The sequence below is a fragment of the Cyprinodon tularosa genome, unplaced genomic scaffold, assembly GCF_016077235.1.
Source record: "Cyprinodon tularosa strain WSP-4 unplaced genomic scaffold, ASM1607723v1 ctg37, whole genome shotgun sequence".
Taxonomy (NCBI): Eukaryota; Metazoa; Chordata; class Actinopteri; order Cyprinodontiformes; family Cyprinodontidae; genus Cyprinodon; species Cyprinodon tularosa.
The window spans coordinates 2,979,409-3,000,868 of record NW_024039085.1 but is presented as its reverse complement, the minus strand read 5'-3'; the positions used below and the strand labels follow the sequence as shown (position 1 = coordinate 3,000,868).

The window sequence follows — 21,460 nt, the reverse complement described above, 5'->3', positions numbered from 1 at the left end:
TTTGTTATTGTAATTGTGATAAAAAATAAAAAATAAAAAACTACAAAATGAGAGAGAGCTGCTGTCATAAGTTTGGAATTGAGTACCCAATATTCAAGCAGACAGATCAAAACAAGTGTTAATTAAACCAAGAACATTTGACTGCTCATCAGCTGGGGCGGATACACTGGATAATCTGTAGAAATAGAAACTCAGGTTGGTGACTTTGAATCTAAGACGGGCCGCGACTATAAGCAAAAGTCACTAACCTGGTTCTGAGTTCAATCCGATCCCGAAGGAAAGAGTAGAATCCAAAATGGAGGTGTCTCCAAAGCTTGCAATGAGAGTCGCCCCCAGAGTTCCAAGTGATGAGCTGAGTAGAACAGCAGTATCCATGGGGGGAAATCCAAAGCCAAAGTCAAAAGCCAAAGAAACAGGTTACCAGACCAGAAGATCAGAGAGCCAAGGAGGTACCAGAGGAGAATCCAAGCCGAGGTCAGAAGATAGTTCCAGGTTCGGTAAGCCGGCAGAATCCAGGAACCAGTTCAAAACAAATCAGACGAGCAGAGCAGAAAAAGAGGCAAAGCAAAACTCGAAAGTTCCAAAAACAGAAATAGGTCAGGATCAGAAAATCAGGATGGTATAGAATCGCTAGAGTTACTCTCACACACACAACTCAAATAATCTGGCGCTGATGGCAGGCAAACAGGCAGCATATATACAGTAGCAGCAGGGACCAGGTGGACCAGATGAAAGGTAATGAACAACTGGGCAAATTAGACAGGTGAATGGAATAAGCAATTAAGCCAGCCATCAGCACCAAGGTTATGACAGCTGCATTAGTTCCTCTGTACATAATGAGGCAAAAATGTTTTATATAAAATTTATGAAGGGATTATCCAAAAACACCATTAGATTCAAATGTCATTAAATATTTTTACATATATTAATATCTTAAATATTTAACTTGTGCACATCTCTTGCCTGTATTTGGCTATTAATGAGAAAACAGTATTTTCAAATTCCTCAACACAAGTCATGTAGGTTTTCCAGATTCAACCTGACCTATTTTATTGCTGTACATTTTGTGAGGTCTTGGGAGTTAGATAGACATGTTAAAATATCTACTGTTCCACCCCATTTCTGAGGATATTTTCTGTATTTTCAGCTCGAATAAATAACTAAAAGATTTTGCTAAACCAAAAAAGCTGTTTTTGTTAGCTCCTTCATTAATTGCTTTCCTTTATTGACACCCATTATAAATTTGTTTAAAACAACAAGAAATTTAAACAAATGTCACATTATCCATTTGTAATGAAATAAGTTTTATTTAGTGTTGCATATTTTATCCTGTTCTTCAAGTGTAAGTGATTAAAAAATATATGCTAAATGCAATGAAAAGTATTCAACTTTTTTTATTATTTGCATCGTCCATGGGAGCAACTAATATCAAAGGCTCGGTAATAAGAAACAAAGGATATTGACATTCTACTAAATTGATTTAGTATTTCTGTAAATGTTAAGCTTATATGGCTGAGCTTAAAGACAAGGCAGTACAAAATCTACAGTAGCGGTTCCCTGTATCACCACACTTCCTCCATTGACCTGATAAAGTCTAACTTTAGCCTCCAGAAGGGAACAGAGACTGTCCAAGGTCATGCATGGCCAGAATTAATCAAAGAGAGCAAACAGTCAGCCCCGAGAAGCCTCCGCGTTTGAGTTTATCTCTGTGCACTCATACTAGCACCTCTGTCAACAGTCAGTTTTGACAAGCTCTTGCACCTTTGTTGTCCTTGGGATAATCTGTCAGCTTCTCTATTAAGAGGTCTGCCAGTCTCTTTCAAACCCGCCAGTCGACAATGAGCCCTCAGTGGCTCATTAGTAAAAAGAGCACATGTGAACCTTGATAAAGGTATTGGAACTCTACCACACTTATTTTTCAGTTTGTCAATGACATAAGGATTTGAAAGATATAGGTTTGTTCATAATCTTTAAACTTTTAAGGTTACCCGTCCATTTAACTTTTTGACATCCCATTTGGAATTTGTGAGGTATATCAGGGGGGAACTGCGTTTTGCTGTACATATATGGGAAATTGCTGTTTTAGAGTTCAAAGGTTGAGGTTGAGTTTAGGTTGGGTGCAGGACTAGGTATTTACGCATTATGGATACTCAGTCAAGTTTGTGTATGTGTGTGTCAAAAACATTAAAAAAAAGAAAAGAGGCAGCGCAACAAAACTCTTGGATTCTAGATTTTAGATTGTTTTGTATTATTACTAGAATATATTAATAAAAGGATCTTTATCTGCGTCCCATTTAATTTCCTTTGCTTCCTTTTTCTACAGTCATGTTACAATCATAATCACCGTTTGAATTAAGCTTTAGATTTCATCATTTTATTGCAATGAGCACACTGCTAGGGTATTATAACTGTTGATTTAGCAGTTTTAGCATCTTTGTACAATTTAAAAGAACATATCTCTCGAATTAATGACAGATTTTACATTTTTCAGCTCTTGAGAGCTAGATAAATTGCCTTGGTGGGCCAGATTGGGCCTGCCTGCAGGTCTTGATTTTGACACTTGCAAATAAATTAGTCTGTAGATCTGCAAAGTTGGTAGAGATATACCTATAGATAAGTCATGTAATTGAGCAAGAGTTGGTTCTACAAAGCAATGATTCTGGAGATAAGCTAAAAACATACTCATGCTGCATTTTTAAAATGTTTTAATTGTGAAACCAAGTTGAAAACATTATACGTTTGTTTGTTTTTTCAAACCTAAAATATATCATATGATGGTCTATCATAAAAATTTCTATAATCTGTGATAAGGTTTGATTCTCTAATACAAGGAAATGTGATAGTCTATGAGTTAACATTAAGATCTAAAGAGAAGTGCCATCTCTCTGTAATTTAGTCACAGGTTGTAGTCAGAGTTAAAAAATATGTAAATGCAGGGGAAGAAGGGAGTCAGTCCAGTGGCTGGAAGTTGGAGGGATTCTGTTGGGAGTTGCAGGAAAGTTGGCTGTCATCCGGCTGGTGTTTGACTGGGAAGGGCAATTTTGAATGGCTGCAATTACAAATAACTTTATTATGCCTGCATAAAACTTTTCAATTTAGTAAAACCGTTGATAGAATTTTTACTTCATTTTTTTTTACTGCACTCACTTAAACCCCAGCCCCTCTGGAGAATTTAAATTATACTTAATATCTTTTTCAAGATCATTAACCACCTCTTACACTTTGTGTACCACATAAACAAAAGATATCATGGCTCGTCAACTATTTAATGCCTAACAGCAGTGTGTTTTTCTTTTGTGTGTCAAGATCATTTTCACTTGCTGCTAATATAACTGTAAATTCCAAAGGTCAGGTGTTCCTTTTCTTTTACGAAATACATGATCCCTTTTGTTTTCACAGGACTACAATGATGAGATTAGGCAAGAGCAGCTGAGAGAGTTATCCCTGCTGAACGGATCTGATGAGTCGAGCAGAGGGAGGAGCACACAAGGGAGGACCCTAAGGACAACAACCACAGCATCCACAATGTAAGGCTGGACTTAGATTTTAACCTGATTAAATCTGTAAATAAAGCCAATGAATCACATGATCTCTAATAAGTTCCATTGTGTTTTTAAATTAGGATTCGAAAATATTCTCTTTTGAATATTTGACCTGTATTCAAAATGTAGATTCCTTTAATTGCATTACATTACACACCCACCATGTCCATTATAGTAATCAGAAGCTATTGTTACTTCAAGTCAAAGTGTATCTTGCTTCATTAGCTATGTTTGCCTTTTTTACTTTAAACATGGAGCCAGAAATCTACCAGCTGTTTTGAACTTCAAAGATGTAAAATTTTCTGCTCATTCTGTTTTACTATTCTATGCTACTTTTCATTCTATCACAAATTCTTAATATTTTAACTCTTTTAAACAACGTCTGCAGCCTAGATGGTAAACTTCTGTGTAAAACTGGCATGCAGTGAGAAGGGTTTGATTCTGGACTTCAGTGTTTCTACATTAGTTTTTGAGGTTATAGCATTAAAACATATCCAGAAATGTTTAGTAGACTTTACTTAATGTATCTCAATGTTCTATAGCAATTAAAAGTAGATCTACTTTATGAATACAATTAGAGTATATTTACTTAAACAAATTGTTAACTTTGCTTTTTTTGGACAAATTCTGTAGGCTGTTGTTCTTTACAATGTATGTTAAAAATATATTTTTATCCTTTTTTAAGAATATCTTAATCGCCATTACAGAAATTAAGTCTCCTTGTACAGTCATAGGATAAATGACTAGACCATCCTTGTTTTCAAAAACAATGGTTATGGTAATAACTAACTCCTATGTGTATCGTGTGACTAAAATAGACAGAAAAGAAAATGCTGAATGCCTGTGGTCTCTGAGGTTAGGGTGGTCTCTTAGTAGTCTGACATTCATTGACCATATTCAAGGCCATTGGTCTTAAGGATATTCTTGGGCTCAACAAGATGTTGTAAAATTTATATATATTTCAATAACAAAACATGGAGTTTCCACCTTCATGGTGGAATTTCAGATTAAGTGGTCCTGTAGACTTTTTTTTTTACACATTTCAATTAAATTTCTTTGGAATCTCCTCCAGGGATTTGTATTTAGGTATAAAAAAGGCATTTTCTAAAACTTAATCATTCAGTCCTCCCCTCCACATAACCAGGCTCTGGAGATCTAAGCAGCACCAGAAAATAGTTTTTGATTGACTTTGCCATGTATTCAGCTACCTGCATGAAACACCTTTAAAGCAATTTGTCCGTAATCCACCTGAGCTGTGGCAGTCCCTCAGGAGAACTAAGGCACAATGTGCCATGACAGCATGGCCTGATTTAAGCAGAAGCTAAATCTAGCATTGCTGTGGCTGCTCCCAATTCACACACATAAAAAAAAAAAAAATCATTGCTGCCACTTCTCTCCATGATTTTCTCCTCATACTGTAACGATAAGCAATTTTTGCAGAGCTCCATGAAAAATATCCTACCAGAAATTCAGCTTTTGAGTATTTATATTTTGGATGCCAGTGTGTTGCTACCTAAAGGAAGATGGCCCTGAGGGAAATTAGCTGTCCCATCCCACCTACTAGAGGATGTTAAAATGTGAATTAACCACACTGTAACCTTGCAGGTGCTGCGGTGCCTCTGTAGTAGAAGTGCTCTGTTGTAGAAATGCTGGACAGACACATTGTTATTAAAGAAACAATCTGGCCTAGATTCATTCAACTCCGCTGGTGCATGCGCTTATACTTTTTATACACAGCCTAAGATATATATATATATATATATATATATATATATATATATCAAAATCACAATGTTGTGGTCATGCTACATGTGTGTCAAGATTATAGAGATGTGAGGGATTTATTATTATCATAATTCCACCTTTCCACAAAAATAACAGCACCTTTTTATGATAAAATAAAAATTCTGTGAGGCAATATTCTGAGTCAATACCCTTTTTGTATGCTTGTTTGTTTGTGCAGGGGCCACAGAGGTGTAAGCAGAAGAGCAGCAGCTCCTCGAGGGACAGCTGCATCCACACACAGCAAACTTCCCACAACAGTCCTTACAAGGGATTTGCAGGCTTCGAGGGCCAGGGGGGCAACAGCAAACGCTGGATACAGGCCCCCGCTGTTAGCAGTCACACATGAATCATATGATGACTATGTAAGTCCAATTTTTTTTTATATTAAGAAAGGCTGGTGGAAGTTTGAATCGATCAAACATGATCTAATCCACTTAGAAGTGCTCTGGATGAGTCGCACTGTTTTTGAATAGGCAAAATAGGACAGGAGTTTGTAATAGTAAAGCAATTAAGAAACTGTCCCATTTTTTCTTAACATGTTTTACAGTCTGAATTGTATGATGTATACCCAACAATGCTGTGTTCCTAAAGACATTAATGCATTAAATACTTTGTATTGTATTTGACTAACGTAGGAACAGGTACTGGCCTTTATACAGATGTAGCCATAGAAATAGGGATGGAACGGTTTATGAAAACCGTCCGAACCGTTCGGTTCAACTGTCTCGGTTCGATTCGCGTGTGTTGCGTTCGGTTCATGCGCGACTCCAGAGCAGAAGGTGGCGGTACTGCGACCAAAGCCAACCACCAGTAGTAAACAAGAAGAAGAAGCAAAGCATCGTAGCCGGGTGTAGCAGAAAAAAATCTGTTGTTGTGGAGAATTGTGTGGGTATGGCGAGTGAGAAAGAACAGGAGTTGGAAGACGCGCCAGCAGCACTTTATAGGTCTGCTGTATGGGACCGCTTTGCATTTAGAGTGACCTACGATGACGGCGGAAAGAAAGTTGTAGATAAAAGTGCAATAGTGTGCAAGCATTGTGCAACACGTTTTGTTTATGCTAACAGCAACACGACCAACATGTCATGCTAACCCCGAAATCCCACATACTCCGTCAACGCTCCGCCCTGCTGTGCTCCAGACCGCCTGCGTAAAGCAAAGCCTACAGCCTCTGCTGTGGCTCCCATCCGCTCCGCTCTGAGTTCCTTGGAGATGATTAAATTCAAAGCAGCAAAACATGCGGAAATAATCCAGGGTTTCCGCGGATCATTAAAAATAATTACAATTCATAATTTTTTGTTTTCATTAATTTCATTAATTTTTATGGGATTTCGGTGGAACAATCAACATATACCGAACCGAAAACCGTGACCACGAAACCGTGAACCGAACCGGATTTTGTGAACCGTTCCACCCCTACATAGATTTACATAGTAATTTAATTTACTTATATATATATATATATTAGTGCTGTCAATCGATTAAATTTTTTAATCGCGATTAATCGCATCAATGCCTGAGTTAACTCGCGATTAATCGCATTTTAATCGCACATTTTTTTCCTGATTGAAAATCATTTAAATACTCTCGATGACATACAAAAAAATACATACAGGCTAGGTTTGTGCCAATGTTCTTTTTTTAAAATGAAAACAGGTCACAGATACTGATTTATGCCATAGAAACATATGGCAAGAAGATGGGGAGGCATGTAGCAAAAAATAACAAATATGTAGGCAAAAAAAAGGCCCTGAAAACAGGCTGATGTAAAAGACAGTCTTTACAGTTAATACAGTCTTTTGAACAAAGACAAGCATTTTACCCTACCGCTATAAAATGCAGTAGAGTTAACATTAGATGTTAATTAACCAAGGTAATAATGAACAATTTTCAATCAATACATCAAAATCAATAGACCGACATTACTAGATGAAGGTAGTCTATGCTCTAGAAAGTTACTTTTCAGGCTCTTAACAAAAATGAGAACACACACACACCCATCCACCCACACACAGACACACCCACCCACACACACACACACGCGATACTGACCTGTTGCGTACACAGACGGCAAGAGGGCTGCTACGAGATTCCATTTCACCTCAGTAATCAGTTTTCTCAGCGTATTTCAGGTTGCTACTAGTTACCAGACACTCAACTTGTTTGTTGGTGGTGGGGCTTAAAGAAAAGGCACTAGCGTCACCCAGTGTATGAGCGTCTTTTTCCCTTGAGGAGCTCCGCTCTAGAAGCCTATGAGAAATGCATAGACTGGGGGAAAATAGCCCCGCCTTCCCGCAGGCTGCAGCGGGATGTACTTGGAAAAATTGTACCATAAAACCACATAGCGTTAATCTCACGTTAAAAAAATTATCGCCGTTAAAATGGCCTCGCGTTAACGCGTTAATAACGCGATAATTTTGACAGCACTAATATATATATATATATATATATATATATATATATATAAGTAAATTAAACTATAGTGTCTTTAAAATGATACTCAATAGATATGAGTTTTGTAGTATTCTACACAACAGGTTCAGACTATCCAGACATTGTTTGCTTTGTATTTATCTTTGAGAACAAACTCTTAGAATAAATATTGTTAGTACTACCGATGATGTGATTAACAAATCCACAACAATAATTATTGCTTTGATGTTTGTAGTGCCAAAAATGCTTAACAAAGCCTAGAAAGAGGTGTAAAAATATAATAACATTCGTTATTTCAGTAAAGGTACAGATACCTGTGTTAAAAAACAAACAAAAAACAACCCTGGTAAAAATAAAGTACCAACTGAACTTCATGGAGCATATTCACCTTATTGTATATGCTTATACAAAAAATACAGAAAAACAATGTTTATGATAAAATAAGGTAATAAACACCAAGCCTCCATCCTGACAATGTTTACAGTTTTTTCAGTCTAAATAGAATACCTGCACTGGCCACAATGAACAAACATAGACAGATGTTTAATAATTTGCGGGCAGTTACGTTGAATTAATGCAGCTATTTAATAGAGCTTTATCGTTCTGCAATGCTTCGCAGTTATAATATGTAGTGCCTTGCAGATAACAAGCCACATCTTCTGGTCAGCATCTACTACAGCGGTAAAGCAACAGCTCAGCGTGGTTGTGAGTTGTTGTGGCTGATTTGGGAGGCATATATGTTTCAGGAACTGAAGGTTTGGTTTTGGGGAGGTTTAATGTGCAGGCATGGCTACTGCCAGGGGTAGTAGGGGGTCTCTGAGTGTGACTTCTGGTGTCTAAGTTTGTGGTCTTTGGAAGTCTGCACCAAGAGACACGGGTTACTAGTGTGGCAGCTGTGTTGCATTGGTTTGCGTCTGGGGTAAGCTCGGGGCCTGGGGTTCCTGGCTGTGTGCTTGAGCAGGATCCCCAGGGAGTGGTGGGCTTAATTCTGGGCTGGTATGCTGCCTAGTTTGTGGAGTAGTGCTTGCTCTGGTGCCTAATATGCTAGGAGGTCTGTCGGCATCTTACATACTACAGGTGCTTTGCCTCCCAGGGCAGGCACACTGCCAATAAAAGGGGGAGGGATGGGGGGACAGCTTCTCAACCTGATTGTCCAAGTATTATAGGTTTTAGAAGCTGGCTGAATGTAGGAGTATGCCTAGATTGCCTATGCTGGGGAGGGGGTGTTAGCAGCCTGAGTTCTCATTACTCCGTGTTGGGCTTTTTTTCCTTACCGATCTGGGTTGGGATGCGTCCCTAAAGGAGTAGGCTTCTGCTTTTCTATGGGTCCCTATGGTGTCTTGTACAGGCTCCCTCTCAGAAAATGCTCATGGTTCTTAGGGTCCCCTTTAAAAAGGAGACTTGTGCATCCAAGCTATTACTCTAAGATTTTGGAGTGACCATCCTCTGTCCCTTTGCATTTAGGACTCTGTGTCAAATGCTGACATTGCTTTTTAGGCAAGATTTTAGATGATTGTGCTTTGTTTGTTTTTTTTTGTTCTTTTATCATATCTTTACCTTTTATAAAGCTTCTGTTGTCTTTGTTATGAAGCAGTAGGGCTGGGCGATAATTCAATAACGATATATATCGATCGATAGACGTGTGGCGCAATAGAAAAAAAGAGGGTCGATAAAAGTTCGATAAAAAAGAAACGCAGTTTTCCTTCCTTCTCATTGTGGCCTAGCATGTAGGTTTATGCTAGTCACTGCTTCCTCCCAACCAATCACAATCGCGGACCCAGGCACGACGTCACCAAGCGCCGCCCTCTCAAACCACAACACAGAGCACATGAAGATGTCGCAGCAAGGAGAGGCGGAGGAAATTGTTTCAAAGAAGGGTTTTTGTAGTTCGGCAGTTTGGCAGTATTTCGGTCATGGCAAGTCGGACCAAAAACAAACCACAGTCATCTTTAAAATGTGTAGGGAACCAGTGAAAACGAAGTCTGGTAACACAACCAACTTTTTTTTTTTATCATCTCAGCCGCTCACAGCCGCAGGAGTACGAGCTGTGTAGGCCCCGGCGCGGCTCTCCTCCGAAGAATCTTCGGAAAATATATATATTCAGTTCTGGGCAGTTTCCCACGTAGTTCTAACAATTGAGAGAAAAATGCTGAGGGGCCAGCAACTTCAAAGTAATAACTCAGGTCAAAGCAGGAAACGGGGGCGGGGGCGGGGGCGGCGGCGGCGGTGGGGGGGCATTTATTTATTTGTTATATTTATTTTGGTCACTTTTGTTTATTCTTTGTCAGTATTTAATAACATAACCCAGGTCTCTTAAAGCTACAGTGTGTAATTTTCAGAGACATCTAGCGGTCAGACTGCAGACCGCAGCAACATGAACATCTCCCCCCCACCGCTTCTCCCCCCCAACAGTACGGCGAGCGTTACGGGACAAAATGTCTTCCACGACGTCCACATCACCTACCTTCTCAAGTGATGAGGTTTGTTTACATAGATAATTTTACAGATAGTATTTCATTAGTCTGTGTAGGGTATAGATTTCATGTAGACTTAAGATAATAAATATACCCGTTATTTTTTCTACGTCGTTGTGACGTTTTGGTGAGCTGCTTTGCATGGTGATATAAACAGACGAAGTAATTGTAGTCATTAGTTTAACAGCGAGATTGTGTTCGCTGGAAGAATATATATTCCCCGTTTACAGAGTCCAAGTCATTTTGGTGGCACGGGGGTTACAACGCGAGGGAGAGGGAGAGGACGAGGGCGAAGGCAGGAGGCCGTGCAGCTAGGGCCAGGCGAGGGAGGGGTGCCAGCGGGGTGAGAGCAGAGGAGGAAAGGCTTGAAGATCTCCAAAGGAGCCGGAGAGAAGTAACCGAGGTATATATCCAGAAAATTATTTTACAGAAAATTAATGAATCATTACCTATGAAACGTCAGGGACGTTGCTGAATAAGTATACTGGAGAGTAACAGCATCATCACGCAGCATGTTATTGTTTTAGACAGGTCTGAGCATCCTGTGCTCCAAAAACTGCAGTGATATTAGACAATTGTGTGTGTAGGATTAATTACCTGTCCAAGAGAAAACTGGCAACTTGAGCGTCACTTTGAAAACCTTTTTCCTCCATCAGTGACTTCCATCGTGTAAATGCCGTGCCAATGTTGATCCGTGTTTTTTGTCGTTTCTTGTCACGCTTGCGTTTATTCTCGTCGTGTTTCCGCTTCTTAGATGACGGGGGTTCGGTGTCCGCCGCTTTTCGTTGTGATACAGAGTAGGCATGATCCTCCATTCGTCTGATGTTTGGCCGCACAGTGCCAAACAGTTTGCAAAGTCACTCACGCCTGCCGCCTTGTTCACCTTTCTTGTTACTGAGGCGCAGTATACCTGCTTCTTCTTCTTCTTTGGTTTCAGGCAGACTAAATGCTTCTCAGGCATAATACTGCCATCTACTGTTCAGTACCGTCTCAGTTCATCTCTCTCAACTTGCCGTAGTTATTTTCGAGCGTCATGGGAGATCTCGCAATCGCTAGTTTGTTGCCTCTGCGCTTGCCGTAGCGCAAAGATGTCAGCCTCCATGGCTGCGAGACCCGCTCCTATGTAATTATAAATAACGAATTCTAAGGCAACGCAAATATTATGGTTAAAAGGCTGAGCTCATAGGTGATGATAAATAACATAGTTATGTATAATATATTAAATTTCTGACTTTATATGCCTGTAATTATTACACACTGTAGCTTTAAGTTATTTTTCTTTAAAACAATTCTGTTATGGTTAAAAAAGTTGGTTAAATAAAGATTTAATTCGAAGTCTGTTGGTGTTTTTTATTAAAATTAAATCATTTAGCAATATTGTAAAAAGTCCAGGCAGAGCTGCACATAAAATATGGTTTCAAATCTTTTCAATAATTATCGATATCGATCAATATGCATTTCTTTTTATCGATAAGCTTTTTTTCTATATCGCCCAGCCCTATGAAGCAGTGATGTGGGACCTCGTCAAGTGGAGAGGGCAGGTCTTATCTGCGATAATCCTCCACCATACCTTTACGTTTGGAATAAAAAAAATTGAACATGTTTAAAAAAAATAACTCTCTGTGCCACCTTGTTTTTGCTATTAGAGCTTTGCAGTGGTTACGTGAAGGTAAAAGTCTGGCAGCAGGATATATGGCATCAGGAAAGATGGTAGCTGATCATTTTTTAAGCCTTTGACTTGTACATGTACTGTCATGGGTAGATGAAAAGGTCACCTGTGATGATCTTCTCTGTAAGGTTAACTGATAGCTACAAGTAAGCATTTCCTTAAATCCGAGAGATTTCTCAAGGTCATTTTGAAAAGAATACATGAAGTGAGACTCACTTTTCATCCAAATGAAACTTTTTACCATTCTTTTACCTCCGTACCTTTCTCCATTAGGTTGTATGAATAGGGAAATGCACCAGTATACACTTATTACTATACTTTTTTTCAGCCCTAGACTTGTACAAGTCTTAGGTAGAGGTCACCGCTGAAAAAAATCCTCTCTACAGGCCTAATTGATAGTTGCAGTATGGACGTGTCCTGTTTTGTAAATGTGTCAAACCACAGCTCTTGCAACCACAGAGGTTTTTATCAGCCAAAAGTTTGTTACGCTTAAAATTAATTGAATGACTCAGAAAATGCTTTAAAAAATGCTTCTTAAAATTGTACAGAACGCACATTAAAGTGCTTTTAGGTTATTAACTAACTTAATCTTATTTATTACTTAACCTACATAATGGCAACTGTATCTGACCTGGTGTGACTACCACTTAAATTAGAAAATGAAAGAAATACAAACATCCAATCATCTCACAGATAATCTCATTTATTTAGCTATAACCCATCTGCTAATCTGGATTAACTGTAAAACTGTTTCTTTATCACTGTTTGTATCCAGGTTAATTTTTTTTTGATTTTGTTTCATAATATTATTTTAAAAATTTTATTTTTCTTTTCAAGACAATACCTAATATTTTCATGTGATACTTCTTAGATAAAAAACATCAATGAAAATAATAACATAATTAAAAATTTTTTTTACAGTTAAGTCAGTGATAGAAAAACCCTTTCACATAGCATAGGCTGAGGGCTCTGAGTCCACAAAAGAGGAGGAGCAGACTATTATCTCTGTTTCCTCCACCTTCTGGAATTTTCACAAGGTCTAGTTTAATCTCGCTTTCTCTGAGCCATACATCCTGACAGGGCATGTCCTCTGTTGTAATACTAGTCAGTCAGGAAAATTGCCATCCCCTCCCACATCATATTAAAACGTCTTGTTTTAAACATTTTTTAACTCTCCTCTTCCTCATCTTTCCTTTGTTTGATTATAGATAGAGCAGAGGTGTCGACAAACAGCAGCACTGTTTGACAACACAGAGAGCTGAGCAGTGCTCGCTGAAGATGAAACAAGCTGACCTTTTCTGTGAAATCGAGACACAGCAACCAATCAGGGATCTCTTTCACTTAAAATTGAATACAGAGATGAATAATGTTGACAAAGGTAGAAATAAGGAATGCTCTTAAGAGGTTTTATAAGTGGCTTTAAAAAAAACAGTTTTAATTTACTCCTAGCAGATCTGTTAACCATCCTCTCTTACCTCCAGCACAGAGGTCTGTCACTGAAGAATCTGTGCTTTTTGCAGGGTTAGATTTACAAGGAAGTATCACCAAATCCTGAATTCTTTCCTTTTTTTTCAGTGCTTATTTTGGCTTTTTTAAAATGTAAGGTCTCCATATGGAGATTCAAGAGTTGTTAATTGAGAACAGTTTAGCAGCAGTCCATGATGTTAAGTTTCATCTGTGCTTTTATTGTGATATGCTGACAGTGAGATCTTGACAGGAAATGTCACTGGGTTTTTCAGGGGTAATGTCATTTCCAAACAGAAGAATCTGGAAGGCTGGTGATTTACCTATTATTAAACAATCATTCCAGCCACTAAATGAGGTAAACATGCCCACTGATATATTCAGTACTAGCACAGGAAGATCATGTGATGTTATGCCATCATTTTATATCAGGAAATGAACGCAACGATAGTGTCTGCTGGGATGGCACCCTATCAGTCACAAAAGTTACCTGAATTTGCCGTGTGGGCTGGTGCCAATATCATGCCCTGGTAATGGATCTTCACTATACTAACTGAATGATGGTGGTGTTGAAGATGACCAGCAGTTCCTACTTGGATTTGTTCTGAGCACTATCTATGTATAAGGATAACCTAATTTCTCTCAAAGGAGGGTTCCTAAGAAAACAGAAGGGGCCAACACAAAGTTGATGAGTGGAGGCATGTCTCCAGACTATAGAGTTGATGGTGAACTTCTCATTAGTTGAAATTAACATATATGCTTGAAAGACATCCCCTTCATTACTTTATCTTTCGGTGTAAATTGCTCAATATGAAAATGTACAGTGAAGAAAATAACTACCGTAAATTCTCTAATATAGGCCCGGGCCTTTATTTCACTCAAGTGCATCGCGGTCCAGGCCTTTATTGGATAGAGGCCAGAATTAGAGACAGGCCTCTATTGCTATTTGAGCAAAACAGACTACCAGTGGAATGAATAAAAATGAGATTGTGTGTCTATTTGAACCTATAAAACACTAGGTTCATTTATTGAAAAAGTACAGTTACCATGTCTCGCTTGGTTTGAAGTAAAAAAAAAAAAAAAATCCTCCAATTCTGTTTAATTCTCCTCCTCAGTTTCCTCCTCCTCTTCATCTCTCCCTTTAATCTCCTCATCACTCGCGCTCCTCCTGTTCTGCTGCGTGTCTGTTCTCTTCCTCGCGCAGACGGGCAGCAGTCAGGGCCTGTCGTCCAGCTGCGCAGGGCTGTGGTACTTGTATGTTACTTACTACCACAAGTATAATGTTGAGGTATTCCCAGAAAAAACGTTTATAGCCCCGGCCTGTATTAGAGACCGGCCATTATTTACCTCCTCTGACAGCGAGACCGGCCAACGTTAGAGTCCCGGCCGCTATTGGAATACAGGCCAATATTAGAGAATTTACGGTATTTCAACAAACTGCTATTTTGCAATTTCCCCCACTTAGAAATCATTAACGGGGTCTCAATTGTCATCGTAGGTGCATCTCCACTTTGAGAGACATAATCTAACAAAATATAACTATAAATGTAACTATTTATTTGTATGATACAGCTGCAAAGAAATACTTTATCATCCAAGAAAACCAATGCTAACATTTGGCACAGTAGCCTTTCTTTGCAGTTACAGAGGTCAAAGGTTTCTCGTAGTTTTTCACCAGGTTTGCACACATAGCAGGAGGGATATTGGCCCATTCCTCCACACAGATCTTGTCTAGATCAGAGCATTTCTGAGCTGTCGCTGAGAAAGAGTGAGTGCTTCAGCTCCAAAAGATTTTCTCCAAAGATTCTCTATTAGGGTTCGGTCTGTAGACTGGCTAGGCCACATCAGAACCTTGATATGCTTCTTACAGAGCCACTACGTGGTTATCCTGGCTGTGTGCTTTGGGTCATTGTCATGTTGGAAAACCCACTGTTGACCCATCTTCAGTGCTCTAACTGAGGGAAGGAGGTTGTTTCCCAGAGTCTCGGAATAGATGGCCCCGTTCATCCTATCCTTAATACAGTGAAGTCGCCCTCTCCCAGGTGCACGATGCTACCACCCCCATGCTTCACAGTAGGGTTGGTGTTCTTGGGATGGTTCTCATCATTCTTCTTCCTCCAAACATGGTTAGATTAACTATGACCAAAAAGTTCCATTTTGGTCTCATCTGTCGACATAACTTTCTCCCATGACTCTTTGGATGATTGAAATGGTCATTGGGAAACTTGACATGTGCTGGTTTAAAGGAATAGTACACCCAAAACATGATTAGCCTTCATTTTCTACTCACCCCCATGCTGAACAACACTCTGGAGTACTTTTTTGATATCTCAAATGCATCTGGAGATCTGGGAGGCTTCTTGCTGTCTGCTGACATTCAAATAATGGAGGTCTATGGCGCCCGAAGCAGAAAGGTCCATAAAAGTCCACAAAAAACGTGTCAATATTCCTCCATACTGCTCGTCCAATGTATTCCAAGTGTCCTGAGTGGGTAGCATCCAGAATTTACTCAAAACGAAGTCATTTAGAATGTTTTTAGAGCATAAACAGTAGTGTATAGGATTTCCTGAAAGCGCGCACATGCGCGTTCACAACGCTACGGAAGCCGGCAGACCAAACCAGCGCATTCAGCTCGGCAAAGAACTCATGCTCTTCCTCAACACTGAAGTCCTCAGATATTTTTCTTTCGTTGTTTCTTTCTTTGCACAGGTAAACAGCACATTTCTTCTTCTACGCTTGCATTATTGGCAGAGCAGACGCTGAATGCGCACTTTCATCTGGTTTGGTCTGCTGGCTTCCCAGTTCTTTTCAGGTCATTGACTAGCTGCTCCCCTGTAGATCTCGGCTGGTTTCTCACCTTTCTTGGGATTATTGGGACCCCATGAGCTAAGAGGGAGATTGACAGTCATGTTTAGCTTTTCCCGTTTTCTAATTATTGCTCCAACAGTGGACCTTTTTTCACCAAGCTGCTTTGTAATTTCCCCCATAGCCCTCTCCAGCCTTGTGGAGGTGTACAATTTCGTCTCTAGTATCTTTGGACAGCTCTTTGGTCTTGGCCATGTTAGTAGTTGGATTCTTACTAATTGTATGGGGTGAACAGGTGTCTTTATGCAGCTAACAACCCTTAAACTGGTGCATCTAATTTGGGATAATAAATGGAGTTAAGTTGGACATTTTGAAGGCAGACTAACAGTTCTTTCAGGGTCAGACATCTAGCTGATAGACAGGTGTTCAAATACTTATTTGCAGCTATGCCATGCAAATAAATGGCTACAAAATCATATATTGTGATTTCTGGATATTCTCTTTTTAGATTATGTCTCTCACAGTGGACATGCACCTACGATGACTATTTCATCTATTTCTATTATTTTGCAATAAGTAGGAAAAGTGTCCTGTTCAAAGAAACGATCGGGTGTAGTTCTGGAATCTATATAGAACATTTAACAAGGCCAGAGCTGAAAGCAAGCCTTTCCTCAGAGCTCAGAGATTTCTCAAGGTCATTTCAAAAAGATTACATGAAGTGAACTTCAAGTTTCATCCAAATGAGAAAAGGCAACACTTTTACGAGTCTATTTCCTCAGCCCCATCCTGCAAAAGAAAAAAAAAAAGACCCATGTGTGCAGGCAGTTGAAGATTGGGCTGTCTGCATGGGGAAATGCACAAGCGTAGACTCATTACCAAACCAAATTGAGTCCTGATGTAGAGCCTGTGTATTTCTGAACGAAAAAGCAAAGCATTTCTTCTCATTGTAATTGGAGGTCGGGTAGGAGGCTGGAAGCAGAGAAACGAGGGGATTAAAGAAAGATGAGTTGTCCTGAGCATTCCCTTCTCTCATATCTTACTTGGTTCTACTACATTACATAATAACATTTGAGCTGGTTTCAAGATTGTTACAAAAACTCTTAACAAAGAGCTGGGTAAGCTTATTTTCTATTTACTGGTGTTCTCGTTATCTTTATACAGACAATCCTGCAATGCACAACTTTCATAGCCTTTTATAGTTTTTTTTTCTTCATTCACACTTCTTATTTAGGAAATAATTTTGCCCTTGCAAATTATGTAAATTCTTTGGATAATGGTTGATAGATTTGATCGAGTATACACAGAAAATGTCTAAAGCTCTCTCTAATTGATGGTATTATTGATTTATAAGGGTGATATTAGAAAATGGAAGTTATCATGTATCAGTGTTTGCTAGAGTTTGTGATGGTAGCATTTTCAGTTTAATATTTCACCACTAATCCAAGTTTAATGTATCTTTTACAACAACACTGCTTATTCTGTTTGTACAAAATTATTGTAGTAGATTCTCTTTTTGCTTGACTTATCACAGAAAGGCTGGAAAAGCAGCTGAGAACTGAACCCACTTGTACCATCTGTGTAGTCAGGGATTGATAAGGCTTATTTTTGTGGGAAGCAATTTAGTTCCAGAGTTTTGGAAACTCAAATTTACTTCGAGACACTACAGGTTTTACCATAATGATGTGAAGTTTCGTGTGCAACTTTTTTATATAAACCCCATTGACACTATTCTGTTGTTGTTTTAAATAAAAAAAACTTTTTATTTTCATTTAGAACCCACAGACAACTCCCTTATAACTGTATAGATAATACCAACACATGCGTTTTCCCTAAGGGATATTCATTGGACAGCACCTTTTCCACATTTTGTTGTCGCTGACTCAGTCCAAACCGAATTAAAACATCTCTGTTTTGCAAATTCTACACACAATACCCCCTTATGACTATGGGAAAGATAGTGTTGTGATATAGTTAAAAGTGAAATTTGATGCAAATGTATTGCAAATAGAAAACTAAGAAATTGCATTTACTTACGTATTCATAGCCTTTGGCAAACCTTTGTTAATCATCCTTTGCCAGCATATATAGCCTTGGGTGTTTTTGTATATAATGCCACGAACTTAGTGTAACCCACGTTACCACCATGGCCCACCCACCTGCCCTTTAAGCCGTCCCTTTAAATTCTGGTACCCTCATGTGTATTTCCGGGATTTCCCACGGTGCTGCTGCTCACTGTTGGTTGTGGCGTCGGTTGTTAATAAAACAATCAGAATCTCCAACTCAACTCATCACTATACAAAACACTAGAACTCGAGGATCTGCGGTGAGTTGTTAAGTACCAACTGAACTTGATGATTTACCTGCAATACTAGCGTCGCTAATATACCCGCTGCAATTCTCACCAGGCTGGGCTTTGTTGACGCCTGGTACACCATTCTGATGAGAACAAGTTGACGTTATATCCACCTTCTCAGACAATCGGTTACTCGACGGTGAGTAAATATTCATTCACATATAATATGGGGCGTTATTTCCGTAGCGCGCCGCCAGTTAGCATTAGCTACCCACTCGACAATCAGTTGCTACATCAGTTCAGTCCACTTACTAATTACTTACTTAATAAAAAGTCATACTGTTAAAGCCGAATTAAAGGCCACACCTTTAATATTTTAAGGCTTGCTTTTCAACTTTAGATTTGATTGTTTTCCATGATTTCTTTGGTTGTTGTTGTATTTCATGCTGGTGCATCAATGAAGTCTGGTACCTAATATGATTTTGTTTGTAGCTACTTTGATCAATCACATTCTTAAAGTTGATTGGTTTGATTTATTATTAGTTGTTGTAACGACTGCTAATTACTTTGAGAAATTGAAAACTTGAATTTTGAAGTGCACTTTTCCTTTTAAAAGGACTTTTCTTTTTATTACCCCTTCTCATTTTTATAAAATGGGAAGTGGTAGTCAATACATAGCAGTATGTATTTGTTTTGTTTTTTTTCCCCATTTAGCTTATATAAATATAACATTTATATATGAGCCTAATGTATGTTTTTCTGGCCTTTTAGGTCAGGTTTTTTTTTTTCCCCCCTTCATCGACTTGCTTGATGACGGAGGATGGCGAGCTACCCACACACCATCTGGTGGTAGGAAAAAAGACACTTTTCACACAGGAAAACCAAACAATACTTTCCATAATGGAAACAAATTAAGCTCTAAGGGAGTATTCAAAGGAAAAGAACAATTCTCCCGTTGCTCTTGGACTTTCTTTTGAACTACATTTGTTTTGTGAAGTATTATTAAGTATTATTTATTTATTGGGGCGTTTTTTTCCCCTCTTCTTGGTTCTTTTGAACAATTTATTGTTTTTTGTTTCGTTTTTGCTGTTATTTTTATTATTATTATTATTATTATTATTATTATTATTATTAATAATATCTTTATTATTTTTCCTGCAATAAATGGTCATGTAAACGAAGCTTTTGCATTGGTTGCCTCAATTATCCACCCAATCATGACTCCATGCCATTCCTACTTCTAATTCTTTGTGGTTAACATTAAGCCTTGCAGTCAGACCTGCGCATTTGATAAGAGCGTTACATTTGGCGAGCTAGCCAGGAGTCTTGTAGTGGGTGAATAATTGAATAATTCCGGAGCACTTTTATTTTGGATGGTCTATCATTATCAATAACAAAAACAAAAAAATGGATGTTGTTACCCAGCTGGGGTTAAACATGCAACGATCTGTGTTAGTTACTGGCACTCAGAGCAGTGAGGATGAAAAAGAGATAGTTGATCGTTTAGAATGTTATGGTGCAGTAAAAAAGGTTTTCCATGTCAGTGATCCACAAAGTATAAAAACCTGATTGTCGAGTTTGAAGAAGATTCTACATTAAATGCACTACAACCCCTTTTTCCATATAATTACCCTTCCCGAACCACAGTAGATGTGATATTTTGTGTTACTTCTCTCGCTTCAGAGTATGCAGCCTCAGTGAGTAGCAGCAGCCCTCCCATGGACTACATTGATGAGCTGAAGAACATAGCCAAACGAAGTGGAAAACGGTTTGAGGAGGTCCTGAAAGGTGTAATGGATCAAATCAGCACACATTTGGAGACAACAGGAGATGATGATGATGGTGATGATGGCAATGATGATGGTGGTGGTGATGAAGAGGAGGAAGAAAAAAAAGAAGGCATCCTCACCCTAGCACAGTCTGTGCAAAGTCAGCAGATGTTACCACCTGTGCTTCAAGCCCCTTCAGCTCCTCCAACCCATTCGTCCACTGAGCAGCAGGGAGCGCCACCTGGACCCAGTCACTCACGCATACCACCAACTCAGAGGGTTCCTTTGTCGAGGACTGACCTTATTCCACAGGACGTTCAAAGAGTTGTGGTGGAGCATGTTGTAAAAAATGGTGACTTTTCCACATCTTCACTTAGACTCCGCTCATTTTCAGGAAAAATTCCTAAACCAAGCAATGAAGCGGACTATGACTCATGGCGATCTCAAATCGAACTGTTACTCGCTGATCCCAGCCTTTCCAGATTGCATGTTAATCGGCGAATTGTGGAAAGTCTGTTGTCACCAGCTGCAGATTTAATTAAATGTTTGAGCCCTGGTGCACCACCTTCCATTCTTCTTCAAGTCCTTGATTCAGCTTTTCAGACAGTACAGGATGGAGAGGAGCTTTTTGCTCAGTTTTTAAACCTTTTCCAAAATCCTGGAGAGCGGCCATCTTCCTATCTCCAGCGCTTGCAGCTTACCCTTAGCACAGTAATAAAAAGAGGAGGAATATTACCAAGAGACAAAGACACACATTTACTTAAACAGTTCTGCCGGGGTTGCTGGGACAACTCAGTCATCTCCAAGTTGCAACTTGAGGAGAAAAAAAGCAATCCTCCCCCATTTTCTGAACTTTTGTTGTCACTCCGGACAGAGGAGGACAGACAAATTGCTAAAGAATCTCTAATGAGAAGGCACATTCAGTCATCTAAACAAAAAGTGACCATTCAGTCTCAGAGTACCTGCTCTTGTGGTCATGACACAGTTAATGAAGAACTGAAAGAATTAAAAAAACAGATTCAACAACTCCAACGGCAGATGTCTTCCTTCATGTCCAGAAAGACACCTGTTAATGCAAAATCGGAACTGCAACAGACCAAGTTTAAGCCAAGGACCAGCAACACCTCACCTCAGACCGCTGGAAGACCAAAGCCATGGTACTGTTTTAACTGTGGTGAGGATGGTCACATGTCTTCCCAATGCAGCAACAAAGCAAATCCAAGCCTTGT

The 21,460-nt window shown here is 39.1% G+C and overlaps 1 protein-coding gene across 20 annotated transcripts in view; it reads left to right on the top strand.

The window, feature by feature from the left end:
- khdrbs2 (KH domain containing, RNA binding, signal transduction associated 2) overlaps positions 1-21,460 on the top strand; it is a 143,420-nt gene that overhangs the window by 72,412 nt on the left and 49,548 nt on the right. For all 20 annotated transcript variants that reach the window (XR_005281757.1, XR_005281762.1, XR_005281763.1 and 17 more), the window contains exons 5-6: positions 3,400-3,527; positions 5,506-5,689. Coding sequence is in view for 9 of the 20 variants with exons in the window: in XM_038296429.1 (XP_038152357.1) it covers positions 3,400-3,527; positions 5,506-5,689 (312 nt within the window). In the remaining 11 variants the exon portion in view is untranslated. The remainder of the gene's footprint in view (positions 1-3,399; positions 3,528-5,505; positions 5,690-21,460) is intronic.